General features: G+C 38.6%; 1 protein-coding gene across 3 annotated transcripts in view; it reads left to right on the top strand.

The window, feature by feature from the left end:
- Positions 1-2,716: 2,716 nt before the first annotated feature.
- Positions 2,717-25,381, top strand: part of ZMYM4 (zinc finger MYM-type containing 4) — a 175,909-nt gene continuing 153,244 nt past the window's right edge. The window contains exon 1 of one of the 3 annotated variants that reach the window (XM_027109145.1): positions 2,717-3,049. In XM_027109145.1, the coding sequence (XP_026964946.1) occupies positions 3,011-3,049 (39 nt within the window). In that variant the 5' untranslated portion in view covers positions 2,717-3,010. The remainder of the gene's footprint in view (positions 3,050-25,381) is intronic. The other 2 variants (XM_027109147.1, XM_027109146.1) reach the window with 2 other exon arrangements.

Genomic DNA, 25,381 nt, shown 5'->3' with positions numbered 1-25,381 from the left:
GGAACATAATTTAAAGAAGAAAATTAAAATCAATCAGTTTGATATTCACAAAATATTACACCATTATATTCTACATTTTTTAAAGAGAAGTCAGAAAATTGGATTAGTATGTGAAATATCCCTTTTTAAATGTTGGCATATAATCAATATCTTAATTTAAAAATTATAAAAATATATAAAATAATATGCTCTTTTGCTGTTAGGAACCAAAAGTGTTCTAAGAGACTTAGAGGTATTAACTAATTATCCCCAAAACCTATTTTACAGATGAGGAAACTGAGACACAGAGCAAGTAACCTGACTAAACTGTACATGGTGCAAACCAAATACATGACTGTGAGAAAAATTTGTCTGCAAAACCACCAATCTGCAACCTCCTGTTTATGATATATTTGCATAAGCTAGAAAGACAAAGGCTTTGAATTCTGACTTGGCTTCTCTGCTGAATGATATTGGACTGTCACTTAAAAAAACCACTTAACCTTGCAGTGCTCACTAAGTGGTGGTTTTCTATTCTCTCCTTCCCCCCACATGGATGATTGCTCTGAACGCTCATGGTATGCTTGTATATTATCTGGAATGCATAAATCCTGCCTACTGTTCAAGACCCAACACACTCCCAATACCTCTAGAAACAGTCTGATATAGGAGACAGCCCTAGGCTCTGTTCCAGTCCTGATATTGTTCCTAATCCTTTGTGTGATCTCAAGCAAGTCACATCTTATCTCTGGGCCTCAGTGGCTCCGTCTTTAAAATGTGGAGGAAATCAATGGCTTTAAACTGTATTCTGAGAAACAGAACATTTCTCTAACAGTGGGGGCATGAAAGAAGGAGAACAATGAGTGCAAGGGGGAAGCTGGGTGAACAGGCGTATGGCTTCTCCATTTCCACTTCAAATTTAGCAACTCCATTTTAAGCCACCAGATTTTATTAGAAGGAAATGACTAGACCTTTTATGTACCCAAATTCCCTGGAACTATCTTTTCTTGGCTTCTCTTTTTTTTTTTTTTGCGGTACGTGGGCCTCTCACTGTTGTGGCCTTTCCCGTTGTGGAGCACAGGCTCTGGACGCGCAGGCTCAGCGGCCATGGCTCACGAGTCCAGGCGCTCCCGGCATGTGGGATCTTCCCGGACCGGGGCACGAACCCGTGTCCCCTGCATTGGCAGGCGGACTCTCAAGCACTGCGCCACCAGGGAGGCCCTCTTGGCTTCTCTTTTGAATTCCTTCTTGTTCTTAACATGGAACTGAAGGGTCTGACGTGTCTTCTAAATTCTGGCTAAGATAACACTTATTTATTTATTTATTTATGGCTTTCTCTCCTCTTTCCTACCCAAAAGTGAAATTAAAGGTGAACAAGAGTAAGCAAAGACCAGCATGGAAACTTCTAGCAATCTCACAGAGAGTTTTCAGCAAAATGTGATGGATTAGGAAACTTCTTAGTTTCAAAACAGCTACCAAGTAACATATAAAAGTTAAAGTGACACACAAAAGTTATTATCTCATTATCCTGTAATTTTATGAGTTGCTCCTTTGCATTTGAATATATCTCATCATGGGGAATGCCTTTCAGGAAGCAAATTCTTTGTATTTCTTTCTTATATGATTGCCCCAAAGCTATCATTATAACTCCATTAGGGCAATTTTTCTCCATCTGAGGGTGGGGCACTGGAATGGATGAAGAGGAATGGATCAAGCCCTCATTTTCTTCAGCCATCTTCAGCTCTGGTTTCAGGGCAAGATAGACCCAAATCTCCTTCCCAATTTTCTGCTTAGAGAATAAGATGCTCATGCTTTGAGTCAGATTCTCAAAGTTCCTTCGGTGGAGGTGAATGAGGACACACAATATTTGCAAACCATCACACATCTTCAGAGGATAATTACAGTATTCTTGAAATATCATGAACTTTCATTTTTAATCTTCTAGATTAAAATGAATTTATTTCTTGTTTCGAAGACAGCTTGGTGCATTGAAAACCTTGGAGGGTTGATACTCAAGTCTTGATTCTAATTTCACACCAACCTCTACATGCTTTGGGGCAAATTACTTCCCCTGACCAGGCTGCACTTTTACCATTGGGAACTTCACAGTAGATGGTTCCTGAGATCCTTCTCGATTTAGATATTCAAAGGACAAATTACTACCGGGGAAATTATCTCCAGTTGTTTGTTCAGTCTTCAAAATCACCAAAGGATTTGGCTTTGACATTAGGCTATCAAAGTTGGTCCTTAATAGTCTATGCCCTGTGCTTCAGATCGGGCTGTCTAAAGGCAGGCAAGCTGGATCTTCTTGAGATGACTGGCTTGTTCCCTCATTGCTTGGGATTCTTCACATTCAGAGGTCCACTGTGAACCTCAGTTCACCACCATCTTCCCCTTACAATGGTATCTCTGCAGTCAGGTGTAAGATGGTGATCTGGACCCCTCACTGACATTTCACCCAATACTCCAGACAGCCCTTTTACTAATTTCTTTCATTCCTCCATCACTGAGTCATGGTCCCTTTAAGGGAGCGGCCATAGTTGAGTAGTGGGAGCAGCTGCTGGCTGCAAAAAGACTTGCAGGATTTGGCCTACCCTGGGCCACTCAACGCGCACGCTCGGGACCGGGGGCTTGGTGGGAAAGGAAGGAGGGGCTTAGGGTGCGCCTGCGCATCAAGGGCGCGCGCAAGGGGCTGGTTTGGTGATCCCTTTAAGAAACCGCAGGCGGAGGAATTTCTCTGAGAGAAAATAATCCTACTCACGGGGCCCCTTGGAGGCCATTAACCCCCCGAGTCCCGGCCCCCCCCCTTTCCCGGGCAGGCCCTACCGCCTACGCGCGCACCCGTGGGATCTCAAGATCTCCGACCCGGCGCGCGGCATCCGCCCCCTCCCCACTGTAAGCGCCAGGCTCGGCCAGGTCCGGGGAAGCTGCCGCGAGGCGGCCGTGCCTGCAGTGTGGGCGGGGGCCGGGGGCCCGAGAGGTTCCGCCGCCACAGCGCTGGGAGCCGCAGTGGTTCCGAGCGGGGCTCAACATGGCGGAGAGAGAGGTGGAGTCCAGCCCCCGAAAGAGGGTAGGTGAGGTGAGGCAGAACTCGGGCGGCGGGCGGCGGGGGGCGGGGCGGGGGCCGCGTCCCGGGGCCGGGGCCGGGAATGGGCCATGCGTAGTCTCGTGGAGGGGTCGCCGAGGCCCGGTTGGGGAAAGGTTGCGGGCAGGACTGAGGCAACCTTGGGTCTGGAGCGCGCTTAGAGTGGTCCTTCGGCAGGTGGGACAAAGATTTGCTGCTGGTTGGGAGGGGGAGGGGCGGGGGCTGTTGTTTGGGTTTCTTTATTTTTCCAACACTGGGGGTGGGTTATTTGGGTCAGGGGAGGGAAGGTGTCAGATACTTAAGTGCATCTTTGGTGAACCAGAGTCTGGAAGTTTAACAGGAGAGAGGTCAGGTGGGGGTGGTGGTGGCGGGAATGAGTGGTGGAGGGGTCTTCGGTGATACCATCGCGAATTCATTTTCCTGCCTCCTTTCCACTCCCCCCCCCCCCACCAACCGTTATCAAGACCAAGGTGGAGGTGGTGCTCTTACCTGAGAAGAAGTGGGGTCGTTGGCATGCCCTGATGTATGAGAAAGATTTTGGCAACTATGAATGTCATTTTCTAGTCTAGCCCCTTTACCAACATTTAAGAACGGGGAAGAGTGTGACAAGTTTTGTCATATCAAGGATGTACCCAAACAACCTGCAGAGGCGAAGCCAATTCCACATAGTTGTTGAGTGCCTTTTAAAGTTTGTCTTGCAACTTTTCTTATTTAATTCTGAGTGATTTTTTTTTTTCAGATGGAGAATAATACAGTACTGTCGATTGAGCAGTATTTTTAGATTTTTTCTTTTACCCCCCGCCGCCCTCCCGCTTAGCGTGTTAAGCAGTAAGTTTACTACCAGGAATCTTCCTTTTTGTGAATGGTATCAAAATGAAGTTAGTGTTAAGCTAACTGCCTAAAAAATTACTGCGTAATCTTTATTGAGAACGCCCTTTCGATTTATCATAAAGTTAGCAATCTCATATAGATAATACAACTAACATTTTGAGTGCTTACCATGTGCCTGGCACTGTGCTTTATAGGAAGAATTAAACCTCACATTTACTATGTAAAACACATTTTGCAGATGAGGAAATGTAGGCGTAGAGGGGTTAAATAGTTAAGATCAGATAGTTAAGAGGTTGAGCTGGGATTTGAATCCATGTTTGTCCCAACTACGGTGCTTGTTTTGCATGCCACATAGTTTTTAAAATCTGTGTTTCTCTCCTTAAAAGCTTAAATGGTAAATAACGAGGGAATTGTCAAGCAGTATTTTTTCCACAATTGATTAGGAAAATATTTTCAACTACATAGCTGAAAAAATTTACAGGGAGTGTCCATAGTATCCACCATCTAGAGTCTACCGTTAACATTTTACTATACTTGTTTTATCACGTATTAATCCACATTTATCTCTTTATTCATCAGTTCTTATTTTAATGCATTTCACTGTAGTATTGAGCAATTAAAATTTATTGTTGATAGTCTTAGGTTTATAAAATTTTAGATCTTCCTCATGCAATAATTAGATCTTCCTCATACATAGGACAAATTAAGCCATGTGATAGTATGTCCAAATAGTTCACTTAGTATAAATATTGGTTATGGAATGCATGTGTTTTGAAAATTTAAATTGTTCTTCATGCTGTGAGCCAGTTTTAAACTGGATCCTCATTATGCTTGAGTGAAGGCGTATGGCATGTGGTCCACCAATTAAAATATAAAGAATAAATTATTTTAGATGTGTAATGTTTATTCAAGGAGGTCTCTGAATCCAGTTAATACTAGTGCTGTTGTCATTCACAGTATAAGATAGAATGTTTTAGAAAACATCTGTGTGCTTTGGTAACAAATTCAACTAGATATTAAATACTTCTTTCTCTTCTAATATACTTAAAAGGTGCCACACTGGTAGCAGTCTAAACTTTTATTATTATTTTATTTTATTTTATTTTATTTTTTTTTTGCGGTACGCGGGCCTTTCACTCCTGTGGCCTCTCCATTTGCGGAGCACAGGCTCCGGACGCGCAGGCTCAGCGGCCATGGCTCACGGGCCCAGCCGCTCCACGGCATGTGGGATCTTCCCGGACCGGGGCAAGAACCCGTGTCCCCTGCATCGGCAGGCGGACTCCCAACCACTGTGCCATCAGGGAAGCCCTAAACTTTTATTATATTTTAACAGTATGTAATATACAGAGCACTCGTACAGGTTTTCCCCATTATTTTACCAGTTTCATTGTGGAGGAAGGTTACAGTCAGTGTCTTTTAGGCTCCATAATCCATTTTGGTTTTGATAGTTTGGTTAGAATGTTCAGTAGAGTTGTCTTAAATGGTACACATGGTGCATGTGCTTTTTTCCTTCAGTTTTCGTCTGTGCCTGTGCTTAAACTCCACGTGGATTCCATATGTGTACTCCAAGCAGATTAGTGGGGACTGTGTACAAAAGTACAGTATCTTATAAAATAGTCTGCCTTGAGGTAGTTAGGCCTAGATAATAAGTTTAGATTATTTAATCTGAAGTTTCATTGATGACATTGTATTGTATTTATGATGCTTACTGCCTTTGACTTTTATAATCATAAGTCACAAAAAATTGTTGAGTACCTGTGCTAGTTCATGAACTATATGCTAGGCATTGTGCTGTGGTATATGGTATTTATGATAATTTAGAATTATATATTCTGACTCTTCTGCTATATTGTGAACTCCATAAGGGTAGGGCCATTATATGCTTTTTGCATCTCCAACACCTATGACCTTCACATAATAGGAACTCAAAAATGGATTTTTGGTAAGAAAAGTTTACCTGTTGCATTAGAGGCTCTATGGCTTGGGTACCAAGTTATCTGGTTTGTAATTCTGGGACCTTCAGTTATCTTTCATATCACCCTTTACACCCTAAATTCTCTTCTGAGAATCCAGATTTAAGGATCTTGTGATCGTTCTGGATTACGGTTAGATGGGAGAGTGTGTTTTAAAACCATTGAGTTAACAACCTTAAACTCTTTGTAGGTCTGCCTGGTGTCTTATGTTTGTGGGCACTTAGGACAATAGGTATTAATTAGGTAAGATTGATTTGATTGTATTCAGACTATATCTGAATGCCAGTCTCTCAGTTTGTGAACACGGGGAAGCTGAATATGTGGGTGGGTGAGCACTACATCCATCTATCATCTCTGCCTTAGAAAGAACCAAGTTCAAATGAAGGCCAATATATATTTTTTTTTTAAGACACTGAGGTTTTTTATTTTGTTGTGGACCATTTTTAAAGCCATTATTGAATTTTGTTACAATATTGTTTCTGTTTTATGTTGTTTTGGTTTTTTGGCTATGAGGTATGTGGGATCTTAGCTCCCTGACCAGGGATCAAACCCGCACCCCCTGCATTGGAAGGCGAAGTCTTAACCACTGGACCACCAGGGAAGTCCCTGAAAGCCAGTATTATACACACACACTCACACTCTCTTACTTTAAAGTCAGGATACTTTGGAGATATTATTTATGTGTTTTTTAAAGACTAAAATTTTTATTTTCTGAAATAAGTTTTAAAATTCATTGCGTAGGCTTGTAAGTAGAGGGGTTATTTTATGCATGGTTATTATAATAAACTATTAGAAGCATGAGATCTAACTAAATCTGGTGGCCATATTTTTTTGTGAAATCCCTTTATCTTTTCAAAGGTTACATACAAAATAATAATAACTTTTGTAAATGTATGTGTTATTACCTGGTCTAGTAAGTTGTGTCCATTTTCATACTTAAACTTTTCTGTATGTTAAATTTGAGGTATATGTATTTGGCATGCTTAATAGAAAGAGAAAGCATATGTATAAGTAGTATGCTTCCATTTTTGTAAAAAAAAGTGATCTTTCTTCCTCACGTATGTGTCTATACTTGTATATGTATGAGCTTGGAGAAACTTGTGGAGGACACATGTCAGGCTGTTACCATTGATTACCTTCAGCAGGTGGGGATGAGAAAGGAAAGTGAGACTAAGGGGCAGAATTTTGCAAAATGGAAAAATACTCGGGGTATAATATTAAGTGAAAATGTAATCTACTTTGTTATTGTAAGTATGTAAAAATTGAAAGTGCATGTTGACAGGGATAGAAAATAACATGAACAAATGAAAACATTGACTTTACTACTGATGGAATTATGGAGTTTTGTTTTGGATTTCTGTTATTTTAATATTTTATAATAAAATAATTGCAAAAGGTTTATCCCTCTTAATTCCTTAATGAACTTTTTATCTTTTGGCTAAATGTGTTGCTTAAAAACATGGTGGTACATATCATTAAAAATATTTGCAGATCATGTGTACATAGTGTAAGTTATCTACTTTAAGAATGCATTGGCTCTTCGTATAGAGAGCATTTCGAAGAGACCATTCTAGTGTTGACAGTGATCCTGTATTTTTTTCACAGTGCCCCTCTTGTAACTAGCAGAGGCTTCTGTAAATAATGATAATACCTGGTATTTATAAACATTTTAATTTCCAGTCATTCTAAATATTTTATATGTAGTATGTTTTTTAATCCTCATTAATTCCATAAATAGTAGTTACTATTATTGTCCCATTTTATAAATGAGGAAACCGCAGCACAGAGAGAGCTCAAGGTCATGATATAATAGGCTAAACCAGGATCAAGTACCATTTGAAAAACTGTACTGTTTGATAAACAGTATAGGTTAGAATTCATTATAATAACATGCAGTAATTAAAAAACATACATTAGTTATTAATATATATGATATATAGTAATATGTGTAAATAATAATATAGGTTCAGAATTCATTATTTGGAATTTTTGGTTGTTAAAATAATATTGAATTAGGGACTTCCCTGGTGGTCCAGTTGTTAAGACTCCGCACTTCCTCTGCAGAGGGTGCCGGCTTCGATCCGTGGTTGGGGAACTAAGATCCTGCGTGCTGCGCGGTGCGGCCTCCCCCGAAAAAAACCAGGAAGAAACAAAACAAAAAACGTTGAATTATATTTAAATCAAATCGATGTAAATTACTTCTCAGGAAGCATCAAATTAACTTTCTGCCTATGGAATATATGAGATAACCTTAAAACATATGCAGTTCACATGTTTATTTTTAAGAAATATATACCAAATATTTTAAAACTATGATTCATTTTAAAGATAAAGCTATGTGCTTCCTTTGAAAATGGAATGATTTTATTATATACTAAAGAGAATATAAATAGATAAATGTACAATTGCAATTTCTCTGGATATTTAGAAGATATTTTTGAGTTCTGTATTAGGAGACCAACTTTTAAAGAAGACTAACTACTACTACTTTTTAAAAAAGACTGACATTTCCCTTAAATATTCTGATTATTTTACTATGAGTTAACAGTATGTAATTATTTTAGCAAAAGAAAGAAAAAGAAAGCATTTTAACATAGTATTGGGCTCTACCATACAAAGTTGCTAATATTTGACGTACAGAAATGCCTTTTCATATGGCTCAACCCAATAGTAAGAGCATGGGCTTTTCAAAGTCTGGTTATGTTCATCCTCTGGTATTTAACAATAATATACCCACACTCCCTTTCTTATGCTTAGGGAATACTTATAATGTTATTTTAATTTCATTCTTATCGTTCTGGCCTCCCAGAATCTTGAGTTAGCTGCCTTCCTGCCTTTGACCAAAGACAGTACCTGAACAAACCTTTTTTGTCCAACATATAGGCTACCCACTAATCTTTGAGGTCAAAGATCATATGTGTTCATCTTTCTTTACATTTCCCAAAATGTCTTACAAATTTATATATATACACTCACATGCATACTACACATTTATAGGCAAAATTAAAAAACTTTGTTTCACAATTCCATATCAATATAGAATATAAAATATAGATTGGTACAATAAACCCCATGTTCTTAATACCCAGTTTTGACAACTAAACAGTTATTAACATTTTGCCATTCCTGTCTCATCCAACTTCTTCCTTCATTTCTCTTTTCCTTTCTTTCTTTGATTAAATAACTTCAAAGAAATCTTAGGTATCACATCATTTAATCTATAAATACTTCTGTATGTATTTCTAACAGATAATTAAAAAGAAATACAACCACAATACTATCATACCTAACAAAATTAAGAGTTTCTTAATCCAGTTCAGATTTCTCTGATTCTTTAAATGTCTTTTTACAATTGGTTTAAGTCGCTATCCAAATGAGATTTACCATTTCATTTGGTTTATATGTCTCTTAAGTTTCTGTTAACTTTAACCATCCCCCCCATCCCCTGTCCCCTATAGCCCCTGCACTTTTTCTCATGCTATTTATTTGTTTAAAAAAACTAGCTTATTTGTCCAGGAGAATTTACCGCATTCTGGTTTTGGCTGATCGAATTCTCGTGGTGTTTAACGCGTTCAATTACCCTTCATATTTTCCACAAAATAGTTAGATATAGAGCAGTGGTTCTCTATTTTGGCTGAAACATTAGAATTACGTGGCGAGCTCTTAAATATCCTGATTCCTAGGTCAATTAAATCAGAATTCATAGGGTGGATTCTAGGCATCAGTATTTTAAAAAATTTCCCAAGTGATTTCAGTCTGCAGCCAAGGTTGAGAACTTGAATTGGTAGAGCTTTATGAGATTTAGGTTCAGTTTCTTTGGAAAGAAAAATTCATAAATAGAGTGATTGTATAATTTATTTCCCATCAGACAATTTTAAGAATGAAAGGGTGTGCTATTTAATAATTACAGTGGGACAATAGCCATGAACTGGGACTGTCCTGTACTAATTAGGACGTATAGGCACTCTATTAGGTGATGCTGCAAATTCTTAATTGCATCATTCTAGGAGGCAACTAAACAGTTATCGATATTTTGCCATTCCTGTTTCATCTAACTTCTTCCTTCCTTTCTTTTTCTTTCTTTCTTTCCTTTCTTTCCTTTCTTTCCTTGCTCCCTCCCTCCCTTCTTTCCTTCCTTTCTATGAAATAACTTCAAAGAAGTCTCAGGTATCACATCATTTAATCTATAAGTACTTCTGTATGTATTTCTAACATAAGAATTAAAGAAAAATACAACCACAATACTGTCATACCTAACAAAATTAAGAGTTCCTTAATCCAGTTCAGATTTCTTTGATCCTTTAAATGTCTTTTTACAATTGGTTTGTTTAAATCACTATCCAAATGAGATTTACCATTTCATTTGTTTTATATGTGTCACACTTAGTGATACTAAAATTGATCAGTTTAGGTTCTGTCAGCAGAATCCAACATAGTTCTTAACTTTTCACCTAATGGATTTATCAGCCATTGATGATTGTTGCCTACATCCACTATTTCATTAGAAGAGTGATTTTCTATCATCTCTCCTATATTTATTCACTGAAATTCTTTCATAAAGAGTTCCTTTATCAATTATTTGGTTACCCTGTAAAATCATTTATACAGGAGAAGCAGAATAAATCCTTATTTTTTCCCCTTTGTATACCAGTCTTCAGAAGAATGAATTGATACCTTAGCAAATCCCAAAGTTGAGGTTTGGGAGGGGATACCACTGTGAACTCATGAATTTTAATATAGTTTATATATTTAAATTTATTGTGGTTAGTATTCTTTTTTTTTTTTTTTTTTTTTACGGTACGCGGGCCTCTCACTGTTGTGGCCTCTCCCGTTGCGGAGCACAGGCTCCAGACACGCAGCCTCAGCGGCCATGGCTCACGGGCCCAGCCACTCTGCGGCATGTGGGATCCTCCCGGACCGGGGCACAAACCCGTATCCCCAGCATTGGCAGGCAGACTCTCAACCGCTGCGCCACCAGGGAAGCCCCCTAGTATTCTTTTTGATGTTTAAATTTGTCAAATTTTTGATCAGTGGGTGTCTGTATTAGTTTCCGAAGGCTGCCATAACAAATTACTACCAACTTGGCTTAAAACAACAGAAATTTGTTATCTCACAGTTCTGGAGGCTGACTGTCTGAAAATAAGGTGTTGGCAAGGTAGTGTTCTCTCTGAAGGCTGTAGGAAAGAATCCTTCCTTGCCTCTTCCAGCTTCTTGTGGATTGATTTGTGTTCCTTGATTTGTGGCAGTATAACTCCAGTTTCTGCCTCCATCTTCACACTGCCGCCTTCTCTCTATGTCTTTCAGTGTCTTCTAAGGATACTCTTCATTGGATTTAGGGTCCATCCTAATTCAGGATGCTCTCATCTCAAGATCCTTGCCTTAATTACATCTGCAAAACCCATTCTGCACACATTCTGAGGTTCTGTGTGGACATGTCTTTTAGGGCCACAATTCAACCCACTACAGTCCTCCCTTTTGTCCCCAAACTTCATGTCTATTCTGTATGCAAAGTACATTCACCTCATCTCAACACCCTGAAAGTCTCAACTCATTACAACGTGAATTTTTAAGCCCAGCTCATCTAATATCATCAGCTCAAAAAGTCCCAAATCTCAGTATCTCAACCATCTAAATTAGGTATAGGTGTGACTCTGGGTATGATCCATCTGGAATAAAATTTCTCTTTATTTGTGGACCTGTGAAACCAGAAAACAAATTTTCTACTTCCAAAATACAATTGTGGGACAAGCATAGCATGGACATTGCTTTTCTTAAAGGAAGAAAATGGAAGGAATAAAGGGATCACTAGTCCTAATCAAGTTCAGAACCCACAAGGACAAGAGAATAATTCTCAAGACCTGAGAATAATTCTCTGTGACTTGATCTTCTGCCCTCTGGGTCCATGAAGGCACTGTAGACCCCTGTTTTGGGCCTGCTTCTCTAGCCTCTGCCTTTGTGTCTGTGGCTCTGTCTTTGGAGTCATTTTTCTTTTTCTTGAAGAGTAGCACTTGTTTGCAGCTGAGTAATTTTATTAGCTCTTTCCTGCCCATAGAATTCCAGAAGTCAGTTTTTTTTTTCCCCACTTTGTCTAGTCTCTGTTCCTTTAAGAACAGTCTGGCCGTGTTTTTTCTGGTTTAATAATGCTCAAAAACCTGTGAGTCTCCTCTATATATTAAGGGTATCCACACAGTTAGAAAAGATAGTTCTTCACAGATCTTTCCTGGATAACCCCATCTCTATTCCTGACTTAAGTTGAGATGATTAATTGGATCCATGAGTCACACACAGTATCTTCAGTAAGTGGTTGCCCAGCTACACCCTTCACCCTCTCCCTAGAGCACACTTTTCTTATAATGGATTTCCTAATTTTAGCATCCTTTGCAATCTAGATAGGCTCAAATCATTAAGAGTTGTTTCCTTTTGCTTAATGGTTCCTTCTTCAGTTTACCTCTTTCCTTTCCCTTTTTCCTATAAGCAGCAAGGAGTATCCAGGCTCACCTCAACACTTTGCTTAGAAATCTCCAAGTTCATTGCATCCAAGTTCTGCCTTCTACCTAACAGTAGAACACAATTCAGCTGAGTTTTCTGCTCCTTTCTAACAAGGATCACCATCTAGTTCTCAGTAACATATTCTTCATTTCCCTCTGAGATCTCACCAGAAGCACCCTTAACATTTTTTTCCAACATTCTGTTCATAGTATATGTATTCTCTAAAGTAATAGTAGCTTTCTCTTTTTTGCTCCTCACTTCTTCCTGAACCTTCATTAGAATTGGTGAATACAGATATATCTATATTTGTACCAACCATCTCTTCAAGGCAATCTAGACTTTTTCTATCATGCTTCTCAAAATTCATCCACCTTCTACCCATTTCCCAATTCTAAAGTTAGTTCCACATTTTTAGGTATTTATTACAGCAGCACGCCACCTGTATATACCAAAATCTGTATTATTTTCCTAGATTTGGCATACCAAATCACCAGAAACTTGGTGGCTTAAAACAGCAGAAATTTATTTTGCACGGTTCTGGAGGCCAGAAGTCCAAAATCAAGGTGTCAGCAGGACCATGCTGTCTCTGAAGACTCGGGAAGAATCCTTTGTCTCTTCCAACCTCTGGTGGACCCAGGTGTTCTTTGATTTTTGTGGCAGCATTCCTCCAGTTTCTGCCTCCACCTTCACGTGGCCTCCTCTCTCTGTTTCTTCTTTTCTGTCTAAGGATGATCTTCATTGGATTTAGAGCCCACCCTAATCCAGGGTGATTTCATCTCAAGATCTTTATATTAATTACATCTGCAAAGAAGTTTATTTCAAAAAGATCACATTCTTAGATTCTGGGTGGACATATCTTTTGGGGGCCACAATTCAGCCTACAACAGGGTCTTTAAGGTTAGTACCTGCATCCTTTTTAAAAATTGTTATTATTTTATATTTAAACAATTACCTTAAAAATTTCTCATGTCTTAAAATATACACAACATAAAATTTATCATTTTAATCATTTAAAGTTTATAATTCAGTGGCATTAAGTACATTAACAATGTTGTGCAACTGTCACCACTATTTCATCCCAAACAGAAACTTTGTATGTACATTAAGGCATAACTCTCCGTTGCCTTTCCCTCCAGCCCTTGGTGTGTTTTCTGCCTATTCTAATCAGAATTTGCCTATTCTAGGTATTTCATATAAGTGAAATCATAAATATTTGACCATCGGTGTCTTAGTTCACTTAGCATAATGTTTTCAATATTTATCTATGTTGAAGCATGTATCAGAACTTCATTTTTTTTAATGGCCTAATAATAGTCCATTGTATGTATGTAACACATTTTGTTTATCTGTTCCTCTGTCGATTGACGCTTGGGTGGTTTCTACCTTTACGTTGCTGTAACCATTGCCATACAAGTATCTGAGTTTCTGCTTTCAGTTGTTTTGAGTATGTACCAAGAAATGGATTTGCTGGGTCATATAGAAATTCTATGTCTATCTTTTTGAGGAATCACCAGACTGCTTTCCACAGAGACTGCACCGATTTCCATTCTTACTAGCAACGCATGGGGGTTCTGATTTCTCTGCATCCTCTCCAACGCTTGTTCTTTTCTTTTGGTAATAGCTATCCTAGTGGGTGTGAAGTGGCATCTCATTGCAGGTTTTTTCCCCGTTTTATTGAGATATAACTGACGTACAGGATTGTATAAGTTTAAGGTGTACAGCATAATGATCTGACTTATATACATCATGAAATGATCATCACAATAAATTTAGTGACCATCCATCATCTCGTATAGATACAAACTTAAATAGAAAAAATTTTTTTTCTTGTGATGAGAACTCTTAGAACTTATTCTGTTAACAACTTTCATGTGTAACATACAGCAGTATTAATTATATTTATCATGTTGTATTCATTGTAGTTCTGATTTTTTTTCAAGTATAGTTGATTTACAATGTTCAGGTGTACAGTAGAGTGATTCAGTTATACATGTATATAATCTTTTTCAGATTCTTTTCCATTATAGGTTATTACAAGATATTGAATATAATTCCCTATGCTCTACAGCAGGTCCTTGTTGTTTATCTATTTTATATATGGTAGTATGTATCTGTTAATCCCAAATTCCTAATTTATCCCTCATTGTGGTTTTTTTGTTTGTTTGTTTTGCCCTAGCGACTTGGGGATTTTAGTTTTCCGACCAGGGATTGAAGCTGGGCCCTTGGCAGTGAGAGCAGAATCTTTTTTTAAAATAAATTTTATTTATTTATTTATTTTTGGTTGTGTTGGGTCTTGGTTGCTGCGCGTGGGTTTTCTCTAGTTGCGACGAGCGGGGGCTGTTTTTTTTGCGGTCCACGTGCTACTCATTGTGGTGGCTTCTCTTGTTGCAGAGCATGGACTCTAGGTGCGTGGGGTTTAGTAGCTGTGGCTTGTGGGCTCTAGAATTCAGGCTCAGTAGTTGTGGCACACGGGCTTAGTTGCTCCACAGCATATGGGATCCTCCCAGACCAGGGATTGACCCCATATCCCCTGCATTGGCAGGAAGATTCTTAACCACTGTGCCACCAGGGAAGTCCCAAGAGCACGGAGTCTTAACCACTGGACTGCCAGGGAAGTCCCTTGTTTACACTGTTTTGATTACTGTAGCTTTGTAGGAAGTTTGAAATTGGAAAGTGTAAGTCCTCCAACTTTGTTTTTTTTTCAAGATTGTTTTGGCTACTTGGGGTCTTTTAAAATTCCGTATGAAATTTAGGATTTTTTTCTGTTTCTGTGAAAAGTGCCATTTGAATTTTGATAGGGATTGCATTGAATCTGTCAGTCTCTTGGGAAGTATTTTTCATCCCAACACTATTAAATGTCCCAATAAATGGGATGTCTTCCAATTTATTTAGGTCTTCTTTAATTTCTTTCAGCAATGTTTTGTACAGGTCTCGCAGTGTGTAAGTCTTACACCTCCTTGGTTAAATTTTTCGAAGTATCAGTGAGTGTAATACACCACATTGATAGAATGAAGGAAAGAAACACATGATCATGTTTGTTGATATAGGAAAAAAAAGCATTTGAAAAAAACCCAACACCTTTTATAAAAGCACTCAAGAAACTAGGAATAGAAGGGAACTTTCTCAACATGATAAAGGCCATATATGAAAAATCGTAGCTAACATCATATTTGATGATGAAAGACTGAAAATTTTTCCCCTCAGAATAGGAATAAGACAAGGATACCCTATTTTGGCATTTCTACTCAATGTATATGAAGTTTTAGCCTGAGCAGTTAGGCAAGAAAGAAATGAAAGACATCCAAATTGGAAAGAAAGAAGTAAAACTGTATTTACAGAGGACATGATCATGTATGTAGAAACCTCTAAAAATCTACCCCCCCACCAAAATCAAACCCTGTGGGAAATTCAAAAAAGTTCAGGGTAAAAAAATCAACACAAAAAAATCAGTTGTATTTCAATACACTAGTAATGAACAATCCTGAAAAGAAATCAAGAAAATGATTTCATTTATATTAGCATCAAGAAGAATAAAATACTTAGGCGCCTGTATCCTTTTGACTTAACTCCAGTCGTCCTTGAAAGAGTCTTCCCTTTTTGGCCAAAAAGATGTTTCTAGGCTCATCCTATACATTACCATTTCAGATTTGGAATTAACTCCAAGAACTTCCTTTCAGTGGGAAATGGTAGTTATAGACTACAGTTTGAACTCAGGCAAGTCTTTTGCCTTTGGAGTTTTTTTGAGATGGTATCAGCTGTATATTTCCCATTCACTGCTCAACCACATCTGCTTTTCCTTCTGTTTCACCACTGAAATTCTCTTATTTTTAAAAAAATTTTTATTGGAGTATATGGTTGCTTTACAATGTTGTGTTAGTTTCTACTGTACAGCAGAGTGAATCAGCTATATGTATACATATATCCCCTCTTTTTTGGATTTCCTTCCCATTTAGGTCACCTCAGAGCATTTAGTAGAGTTCCCTGTGCTATACAGTAGATTCTCATTAGTTATCCATTTTATACATAGTATCAGTAGTATATATATGTCAATCCAATCTCCCAATTCATCCCACCCCTCGGAAATTCTCTTTAAGATCACTGAAATGATCTAATAATCACCAAATCTAATTGATGCTTTTTCAGAACTTTCCTTTTTTTTTAAAAAAAATATTTTTTTATCTTATTTTTGGTTGCGTTGGGTCTTTGTTGCTGCGCGTGGGCTTTCTCTAGTTGTGGTGAGCGGGGGCTACTCTTCCTTGCGGTGCGTGGGCTTCTCATCGCAGTGGCTTCTCTCCTTCTGGAGCATGGACTCTAGGCAGGCAAGCTTCAGTAGTTGTGGTGGGCGGGCTCAGTAGTTGTGGTGCATGGGCTTAGTTGCTCCGCGGCATGTGGCATCTTCCCGGACTAGGGTTTGAACCCTTGTCTCCTGCATTAGCAGGCGGATTCTTAACCACTGCGCCACCAGGGAAGCCCCTCCTTTTTTGATCTTTGTTAGACATCTGACCCTATTGCCCACTCCTTCCTTGAAACTTCTTTATTTATAAGAAGGCATTCGCATGGTTCTTCTCTTGAATTGCTGCTTTTCAGTCATTTTGACTCTTTGTTTGCCCAGTAGGACTTGTTCCCTCAGCCTGCATTTTTCTTGGGTAATCCCTTCTACAGTGATTTTAACCACTACCCATTAAATACATTATGTGATTTCCTTTCTTCTTTGCTCCCCTGTTGTCTCTAAAACTCAGAATCAGTGTTTCCAAATGTGAGCTTTGACTTGTATTTTGATGTCTTACACATATTGCTAAGTCATTATGCCTAAAATGGAAGAACTCTCTGTATCCTTGACAAGTACTTACTCTCCCAAATAGTGCTTTGTTCCTTCTTAACCTGTTTTTCTTCCTGTGTTATCTCACCCAAGTTAGAAACTCTGAGTTATCTTGCTTCTTCCCTTTCTCTTATTAATCCAGTTTTTGTTTTTATTTATTTATTTATGGCTGTGTCGCATCTTCATTGCTGCGCTCGAGCTTTCTCTAGTTGTGGTGAGCGGGGCTACTCTTTGTTGCGGTGCGCGGGCATCTCATTGTGGTGGCTTCTCTTGTTGTGGAGCACGGGCTCTAGGCGTGTGGGCTTCAGTAGTTGTGGCTCGCGGGTTTTAGAGCGCAGGCTCAGTAGCTGTGGCGCTCAGGCTTAGTTGCTCTGCAGCATGTGGGATCTTCTTGGACCAGGGCTCAAACCCGTATCCCTTGCATGGGCAGGCGGATTCTTAATCACTGCACCACCGGGGAAGTCCATTAATCCAGTTTTAATTGGTAAGTCTTGTTGAGATTATCTGATATGATTTTAATTAAATTAATTAATAAAAATTAAATTTATTTTTAAAAATTTATTTTGGCTGCTTCGGGTCTTAGTTGCGGCACGTGGGATCTTTTGTTGTGGCGTGCGGGCTTATTTGCCCTGCAGCATGTGGGATCTTAGTTCCCTGAGCAGGGATCAAACCCGCGTTCCCTGCATTGGAAGGCGAATTCTTACCCACTGGACCACCAGGGAAGTCCCATGATTTTTTTTTTTTAAATAAATTTATTTATTTTTTGGCTGTGTTGGGTCTCTGTTGCTGTGCGGGGGCTTTCTCTAGTTGCGGCGAGCGGGATCTACTCTTTGTTGTGGTGCGCAGGCTTCTCACTGTGGTGGCTTCTCTTGTTGCAGAGCATGGGCTCTAGGCACGCAGGCTTCAGTAGTTGTGGCATACAGCTTCAGTAGTTGTGGCGCACGGGCTTAGTTGCTCCGTGGCATGTGGGATCTTCCTGGACCAGGCATCGAACCCGTGTCCCCTGCATTGGCAGGTGGATTCTAAACCACTGTGCCACCAGGGAAGTCCCAACTCTCATTTTTTTATAAGGTGAATGATCCAGAAATACTAAGTTTTCAATCTTGTTGAAAGTCTTGGAAGTCCCAAGTCCCATGATTTTTAAAACTTTATTTCTCCTGCCACCACCCTAGTTCTGGTACTTGTTTTATGTGCTTTGTCTTTTTACTTTCCTTGCCTTCACGACTCGTTTTCCCTTTCCGTTCTCTACTGTTTCCTCTACCCCATTCATTTTATACGTTGGAGACTGATTTATCTTCAGAAATGAAAATCTGTTCATCTGTAAGGTAACACATTGGCTCCCCCACTACTATTCTAATTCTCCAAGATAGGTCCTCTTTGGATTCTCTCCCTGTGGCAAGCGGCAGGTTGCCTCACAGCTCTTACTCTCATCCTAGTTTACTTTTCCTTCATGGGAGAGTTTCTTTTTGGTTATCTCTGCTACTATCATGCTAGCTTTGGTAGGGGTTCTGCTTGGGCTCTGCAGCCCAAATGTGGAGACAGGATCTTTGCTTAATTCCACCCAACACAGCTGAGATCAGGATCAGGCTATGACTTTTACACAAGGCTATTAAAAGTTTAGCATAGTAGGAGGGAATTAGAAAACAAATACAACTGGCTCTTATATATGGCTGATCTAGGAGAAATGGGCAACATTTATCTACTAAGCCTTCAGCTTGTCTAGTGAGCAGAGGATATCTTTTCTTTGGAACTTGGAAGCAGTTTGACATCTGGGGGAAAGAACTCATTCCCCCGTCCTTCTAAGGAGCTAACATCCTGAACTATAATTTCTTGTTTTTTGGCTGACTAACATTAAGAATAGCAGTGCACTTCAGGAGATTCAGTCTCCTTTCTTCGGAGATGTAGTGTCATATTAGTCTTTGGCTCCAGTGGAGCAAATAGATCAACATTAGTGTAAGAGAGATTGGTTCATTCAACAAATACTTAAGACACATTTCACACATGGTTTTAGGTGCTAGAGAAATAATAATGAACAAAAGAAAAAGAAAGTCAAGGTTTGTGCTAATGGGGGGGCAAGATAGAAAATAAACAAGAAATTGATGAAGTAATTTCAGGTAGTGAAGAGCCTAAGAGAGCACAGGATAATATGATAGTTAGTGATTGGGGTGGGAAGAAACAATGTTAGATATTTCTCTGAGAAGCAGTTTGTGGTATTAAATATGAGCTCTTAAAAAGATTCCTTTAACTCCTGTGTGCAGGATGAACTTCAGGGAGCAAGGTGGGCAACAGGGTCAGTTAGGAGGCTCTTTGGCTGTAATGCTTGTGTGAAGGTAACCATTGTTTGGGGTAGGTGGAGATGGTGAGAATTGGTTGTGATACATTTTAGAGATGGAGTCAATAGGACTTGTTGATGGATGAATGTAGAAAAATAAAGAAGACTGCTGACCCCTAGGTTTTCACCTTGTTAAACTAGATAGTTGGTGGCACTATAAACTGAGGTGGGAAAACTGGAAAAGAATATACGTAGTAATGGGGATGAAGGAGGAAACTATTATTTCTTTATATAACAACTTCATTATAAAGTGTAGGTTAGAGTTTCTCAGTCTCAATACCATTGGCGTTTTGGACCACGTAATTGTTTGGGGCAGGGCGAATTGTTCTGTGCATTGTGGATGTTTAGCAGCATACCTGCTCTCTATCAACTACATGCCAGTAGCCCTCATTCCCCATTTGTGAGAACTAAAAATACCTCCAGGCACGGCGAGATGTCTCCTGAGGGGCAAAATTGCCCCTGGTCGAGTACCAGTTCTCTAGATATTTTTACCATATATCCTAAAGACCTGTCCAAATTGTTCCAACTACTTCTCATTCCATTCTCTAATAGAAATTCTGATAATACAGCCACATTGATTGACAGGCCATTTTTTCTTAACCTTCGTGCCTTTTTAAAAATCATAATATTTCATTCAGGCATAACTACTACTTACATAATTTTGTTTCCTGAATTTTTTTAACCTAAATTTTTGTCCTAAGCACTGCTTCTGTTATTAAAAATATACTTAACATAATTTTAATGACATTGTAATATTCTTTCCTACAGATAAACCATAATATAGGAATATTCTCCAGTTCTTAGGTTGTTTAAAATTATTTCCTATCAAAAATGAGGCTAAACTAGGGGAAAATGCTGGGACAAGGGAGTGATAGACAAAGGGTTTGAGATTTCTTTCTGGGGTAATGAAAATATTCTAAAATTGATTGTGGTCGTGGTTGTATAACTCTGAAGATACTAACACTGATTGAATTGTGCACTTTAGTGTTTTTTTTTTTTTGCGGTACGCGGGCCTCTCACTGCTGTGGCCTCTCCCGTTGCGGAGCACAGGCTCCGGACACGCAGGCTCAGCGGCCATGGCTCCCGGGCCCAGCCGCTCCGAGGCATGTGTAATCTTCCCGGACCAGGGCACGAACCCGCGTCCCCTGCATCAGCAGGCGGACTCTCAAGCACTGCGCCACCAGGGAAGCCCTGAATTGTGCACTTTAAATGGGTGAATTATATGGCATGTGAATTATATCTCATTGAAGTTGTTACTGAAAAAGGCTAAAGCAAACAGTATTATGTGTAATTTTTGTCTGTAACTGTAGAAGTGAAATTACTGATTCAAGGCATGTGAAAAATATATTTAAGGTTTATTGAGGTAAAATTTATATAGAGTAAAATTTACCTTTCTTATTGTACAATTCAGTAAGTTTTCACAAATACATATATTTCAGTAGCTACCAACATAGTCAAGATGTAGAACAGTTCCATCAACCCCCAAATTCCTTCATGTCCCTTTACAGCCAGCCTGTCCCCTACCTCTAGCCCCGATCTGTTTTCTTTTCTGTAATTTTGTGTTTTCAGAAAGTTGTATAAATGACATAATACAGTATGCAGCCGTATGAGTTTTGCTTCTTTCACTTAGCATAATGTATTTGAGATTCATCCATATTGTTGCATGCATCAGCAGTTGCTTTTTATTGGTGACTAACATTCTATTTTATGGATGTAGCACAATTTGTTTATCCACTTGCCAGTTGAAAGACAATTGTATTTATAGTTTTTGGTATTTATGAATAAAGTCATAATATTTGCCTATAGGTTTTTAAAAAATACTATATTAAGAATGTACTTAATACAGTAAGAACATACCTTTAACAATTTGCTGTTTCAAAAAATTTAAAGCAAAGTATACAAATGGGAAAAAAAACCTCTTCATAAGTTTATTATGTTGGGTATAATTTGTTTTTTTTTTTTGGCCGCTCTGCGCGCAGCATGTGGAATCTTAGTTCCCCAACCAGACGTTGAACCTGTGCCCTCTACAGTGGAAGCCCGGAGTCTTAACCACTGGACTGCCAGGGAAGTCCCTGGGTATAATTTCTTTATATTTGTTTAAACTTAACCCTTTCCACAATGAATTTGGGGCAGTTCATAAAAATATATATGAAAAAAAGATTAAAAGAAATAAGGACAGGGGAGGTGGGAGGAATTGGGAGGTTAGGATTGACACATATACACTATTGATACTATGTATAAAATAGACAACTAATGAGAACATATTGTATAGCACAGGGAACTCTGTGTAATACACTGTGGTGACCTACATGAGGAGGAAATCCAAAAAAGAGGGGATCTGTGTATATGTATAGCTGATTTATTTTTCTGTATAGTAGAAACTAACACAACATTGTAAAGCAACTATACTCCAATAAGAATTAATTAAAAAAAAAGTAGAAACAGACTTAAAAAAGGACTGCAGTAGGAAAATACAGATAATTCTAATGTTGTGATTGATCAGAGAATACGATTACGTGTGTGCCATTATTAAACGGAGCAAACATTACTGGATCCACTTAAAAAACCCAGTATTTTCTAGCAGTGATTCTAAAAGTAATTTCAGATGTGAATCTTCAGTAGGAGACACTGAGATATAAGGAACAATAACATTTCCTTTTTAACAGAAAACAACTGAATTTCTTGCTTATAGGTTTTTGTATACACATACGTTTTCATTTTAGGTAAATAATTAGGTGTGGGACTGCTAGGTCATATAATGTTTCCTTACATTGCATTTTGAGAGTTATTTATGTATTTTGGATACAAATCCTTTATTAGATATGTGTTTTGCAAATATTTTTTCCTAGTCTATGGCTCAATTTCATTTTTTTTAAAGTGTTTTTCAAAGAGCAGAAATTGAGATTGATAAATGTACTCACAGACACAAATTTAATTTTGTGGGAATCAGCACATAGATCACATCAAAGGACCCAGGAGAAAACATATCATGGTGTATTTCTTTTTCCTATTTTTTTCCAAAACAAGTAAATTTTTATTGAAGTATAGTTGATTTACAGTGTTGTGTTAGTTTCAGGTGTACAGCAAAGGGATTCAGTTATACATATATTTACCTATTTTTTTCAGATTCTTTTCCATTGTAGGTTATTACAAGATATTGAATGTAGTTCCCCTGTGCCATACAGTAAGTCCTTGTTTATTTTATACAGAGCAGTGTGTATCTGTTATTCCCAAATTCCTAATTTATCCCTCCTCCCTCTTGCCTTTTGGTAACTGTAAGCTTGTTTTCTATGGCTGTGAGTCTATTTCTGTTTTGTAAATAAGTTCATTTGTATCATTTTTTTAGATTCCACCTATAAGTGATATATTTGTTTTCTTTTCCAACTTGCTTCACTTAGTATGATAAATTCCATCCCTGTTGCTGCAAATGGCATTATTTCATTCTTTTTTATGGCTGAGTAATATTCCTTTGTGTGTGTATGTGTATATATATATATACATATGTATATATATTCTGTATATTCTATATATATAATCTTCTTATGCATTCATCTGTTGATGGACATTTAGGTTGTTTCCGTGTTTTCGCTATTGTATATAGTGCCACTGTGAACATTGCGGTGCATGAATCTTTTTGAGTTAGAGTTCATCTTTTCCGGATATATGCCCAGGAGTGGGATTGCTGGATCATATGGCGACACTATTTTTAGTTTTTTAAGGAATCTCCAGACTGTTCTCTATAGTGGCTACACCAGTTTATATTCCCACGAGCAGTGTAGCAGGGTTCCCTTTTCTTCACACCGTCTCTAGCAGTTATCATTTGTATGCTTATTGATGATGGCTGTTCTGACTGGTGTGAGGTGATATCTCATTGTAGTTTAGATTTGCATTTTCCTTAGCGATGTGGAGCATCTTTTCATGTGCCTGTTGGCCATCTGTATGTCTTCTTTGAAGAAATGTCTATTTAGGTTTTTTGCCCTTTTTTTTTTTTTTTTTTTTTTTATTTATTTGGCTGCATTGGATCTTAGTTGCAGCATGCGGGATCTTAGTTGCAGCATGCGGGATCTTTCGTTGTGGCGCGCGGGCTTCTCTCTAGTTGTGGGGCGTGGACTCCAGAGTGTGCAGGCTCAGTAGTTGTGGCATGTAGGCTTAGTTACCCCATGGTATGTGGGATCTTAATTCCCTGAGCAGGGATTCAATCCACGTCCCCTGCATTGGAAGGTGGGTTCTTAACCACTGGACCACCTGGGAAGTCACTGCCCATTTTTCAATTTTTTTGTTTGTTTGTTTGTTTTTTTGGTATTGAGCAGTCTGAGCTGTTTGTAAATTTTGGAAATTAATCCCTTGTCAGTTGCATCATTTGCAAATATTTTCACCCATTCCATAGGTTTCTTTTCATTTTGTTTATGGTTTCCTTTGCTCTGCAAAAGCTTTTAAGTTTAATTAGGTTCCATTTATTTATTTTCGTTTTTGTTTCCATTACTCTAGGAGATGGTTCCAAAAAAATTATTGCTGCAATTTATGTCAGAAGAGTGTTCTGCCTATGCTTTTCTCTAGGAGTTTAGTATCTGGTCTTACACTTAGGTCTTCAATCCATTTTGAGTTTATTTTTGTGTATGGTGTCAGAGAATGTTCTAATTTCATTGTTTTACATGTAGCTGTCCAGTTTTCCCAGTGCCACTTACTGAAGAGACAGTCTTTTTCCACTGTACATTCTTATTTCCTTTGTCTTAGATTAATTGACCATAAGTACATGGGTATATTTCTGGGCTCTTTATCCTGTTCCATTAATCTGTGTGTCTTTTTTTAAAATCTGTTTGATTGCTGTAGCTTTGTAGTATAGTCTAAAGTCAGGGAGCATGACTCTTTCAGCTCCCTTTTTCCTTCTCAAGGTTGTTTTGGCTCTTTGGGGTCTTTTGTGTTTCCATACGAATTTTAAAATTATTTGTTGTAGTTCTGTGAAAAATACCATTGGTAGTTTGATAGGAGTTGCACTGAATCTGTAGATTGCCTTGGGTAGTATGGTCATTTTAACAATATTGATCATTTCTAATGAAGAACACAATATATCTTTTTTCTTTTTTAAAATAACAACTATTTATTTATCTATGTTGACTGCACTGGGTCTTTGTTGCCGCGTGTGGGCTTTCTGTAGTTGCGGTGAATGGGGGCTCTTCTTCGTTGTCGTGTGCGCCCTTCTCATTGCGGTGGCTTTTCTTGTTGCAGAGCATGGGCTCTAGGCGCTTGGGCTTCAGTAGTTGTGGCATGCAGGCTCAGTAGTTGTGGCTCACGGGCTCTAGAGCACAGGCTCAGTAGTTGTGGCGCACGGACTTAGTTCCTCCGAGGCATGTGGGATCTTCCCAGACCAGGGATCAAACCCATGTGCCCTGCATTGGCAGGCGGATTCTTAACCACTGTGCCACCAGGGAAGTCCCCATTCAGTTTCTGTCTATCCTAGACCTTTTGAAATAGAATTGAGGGAGAAAGTGGAAGATTGCAGAGTAGGAACCACTGGCAGTAGAATTTGGCTCTGGTCCTTACCAGTAACATGGTTTGTGTTTCCTTATGGGTAAAATGGAAATAAAGACACTCTGAGTCTTAGTAGTTTTCAGTAGGTTAGTGCACATGAAATACACTAGGTGGTGATTTCTAAAAGCAAAGGGGAAAGAGTAAGAACCAAGGGTAATGTCATGGAAGCCTTAGAAGTCATCATTGCCAGGAAGTGGGAGTGAACATTACTCCTTTCTTTTCTTACGTTCCATTCTATGTGACACTTGAATTATTTTAGAAGGAAATGTTTGCTCCAATTATTCTTTTTATTCAACCCCTTTTTTCTCCTAAAATTGACTGATGTTTTTGGAAGTTCTCAAATT

The sequence above is a fragment of the Aethalodelphis obliquidens genome, unplaced genomic scaffold (assembly GCF_003676395.1).
Source record: "Aethalodelphis obliquidens isolate GAN/ISIS:26980383/991018 unplaced genomic scaffold, ASM367639v1 scaffold9, whole genome shotgun sequence".
NCBI lineage: Eukaryota > Metazoa > Chordata > Mammalia > Artiodactyla > Delphinidae > Aethalodelphis > Aethalodelphis obliquidens.
This window is presented reverse-complemented; position numbering and strand designations above follow the sequence as displayed.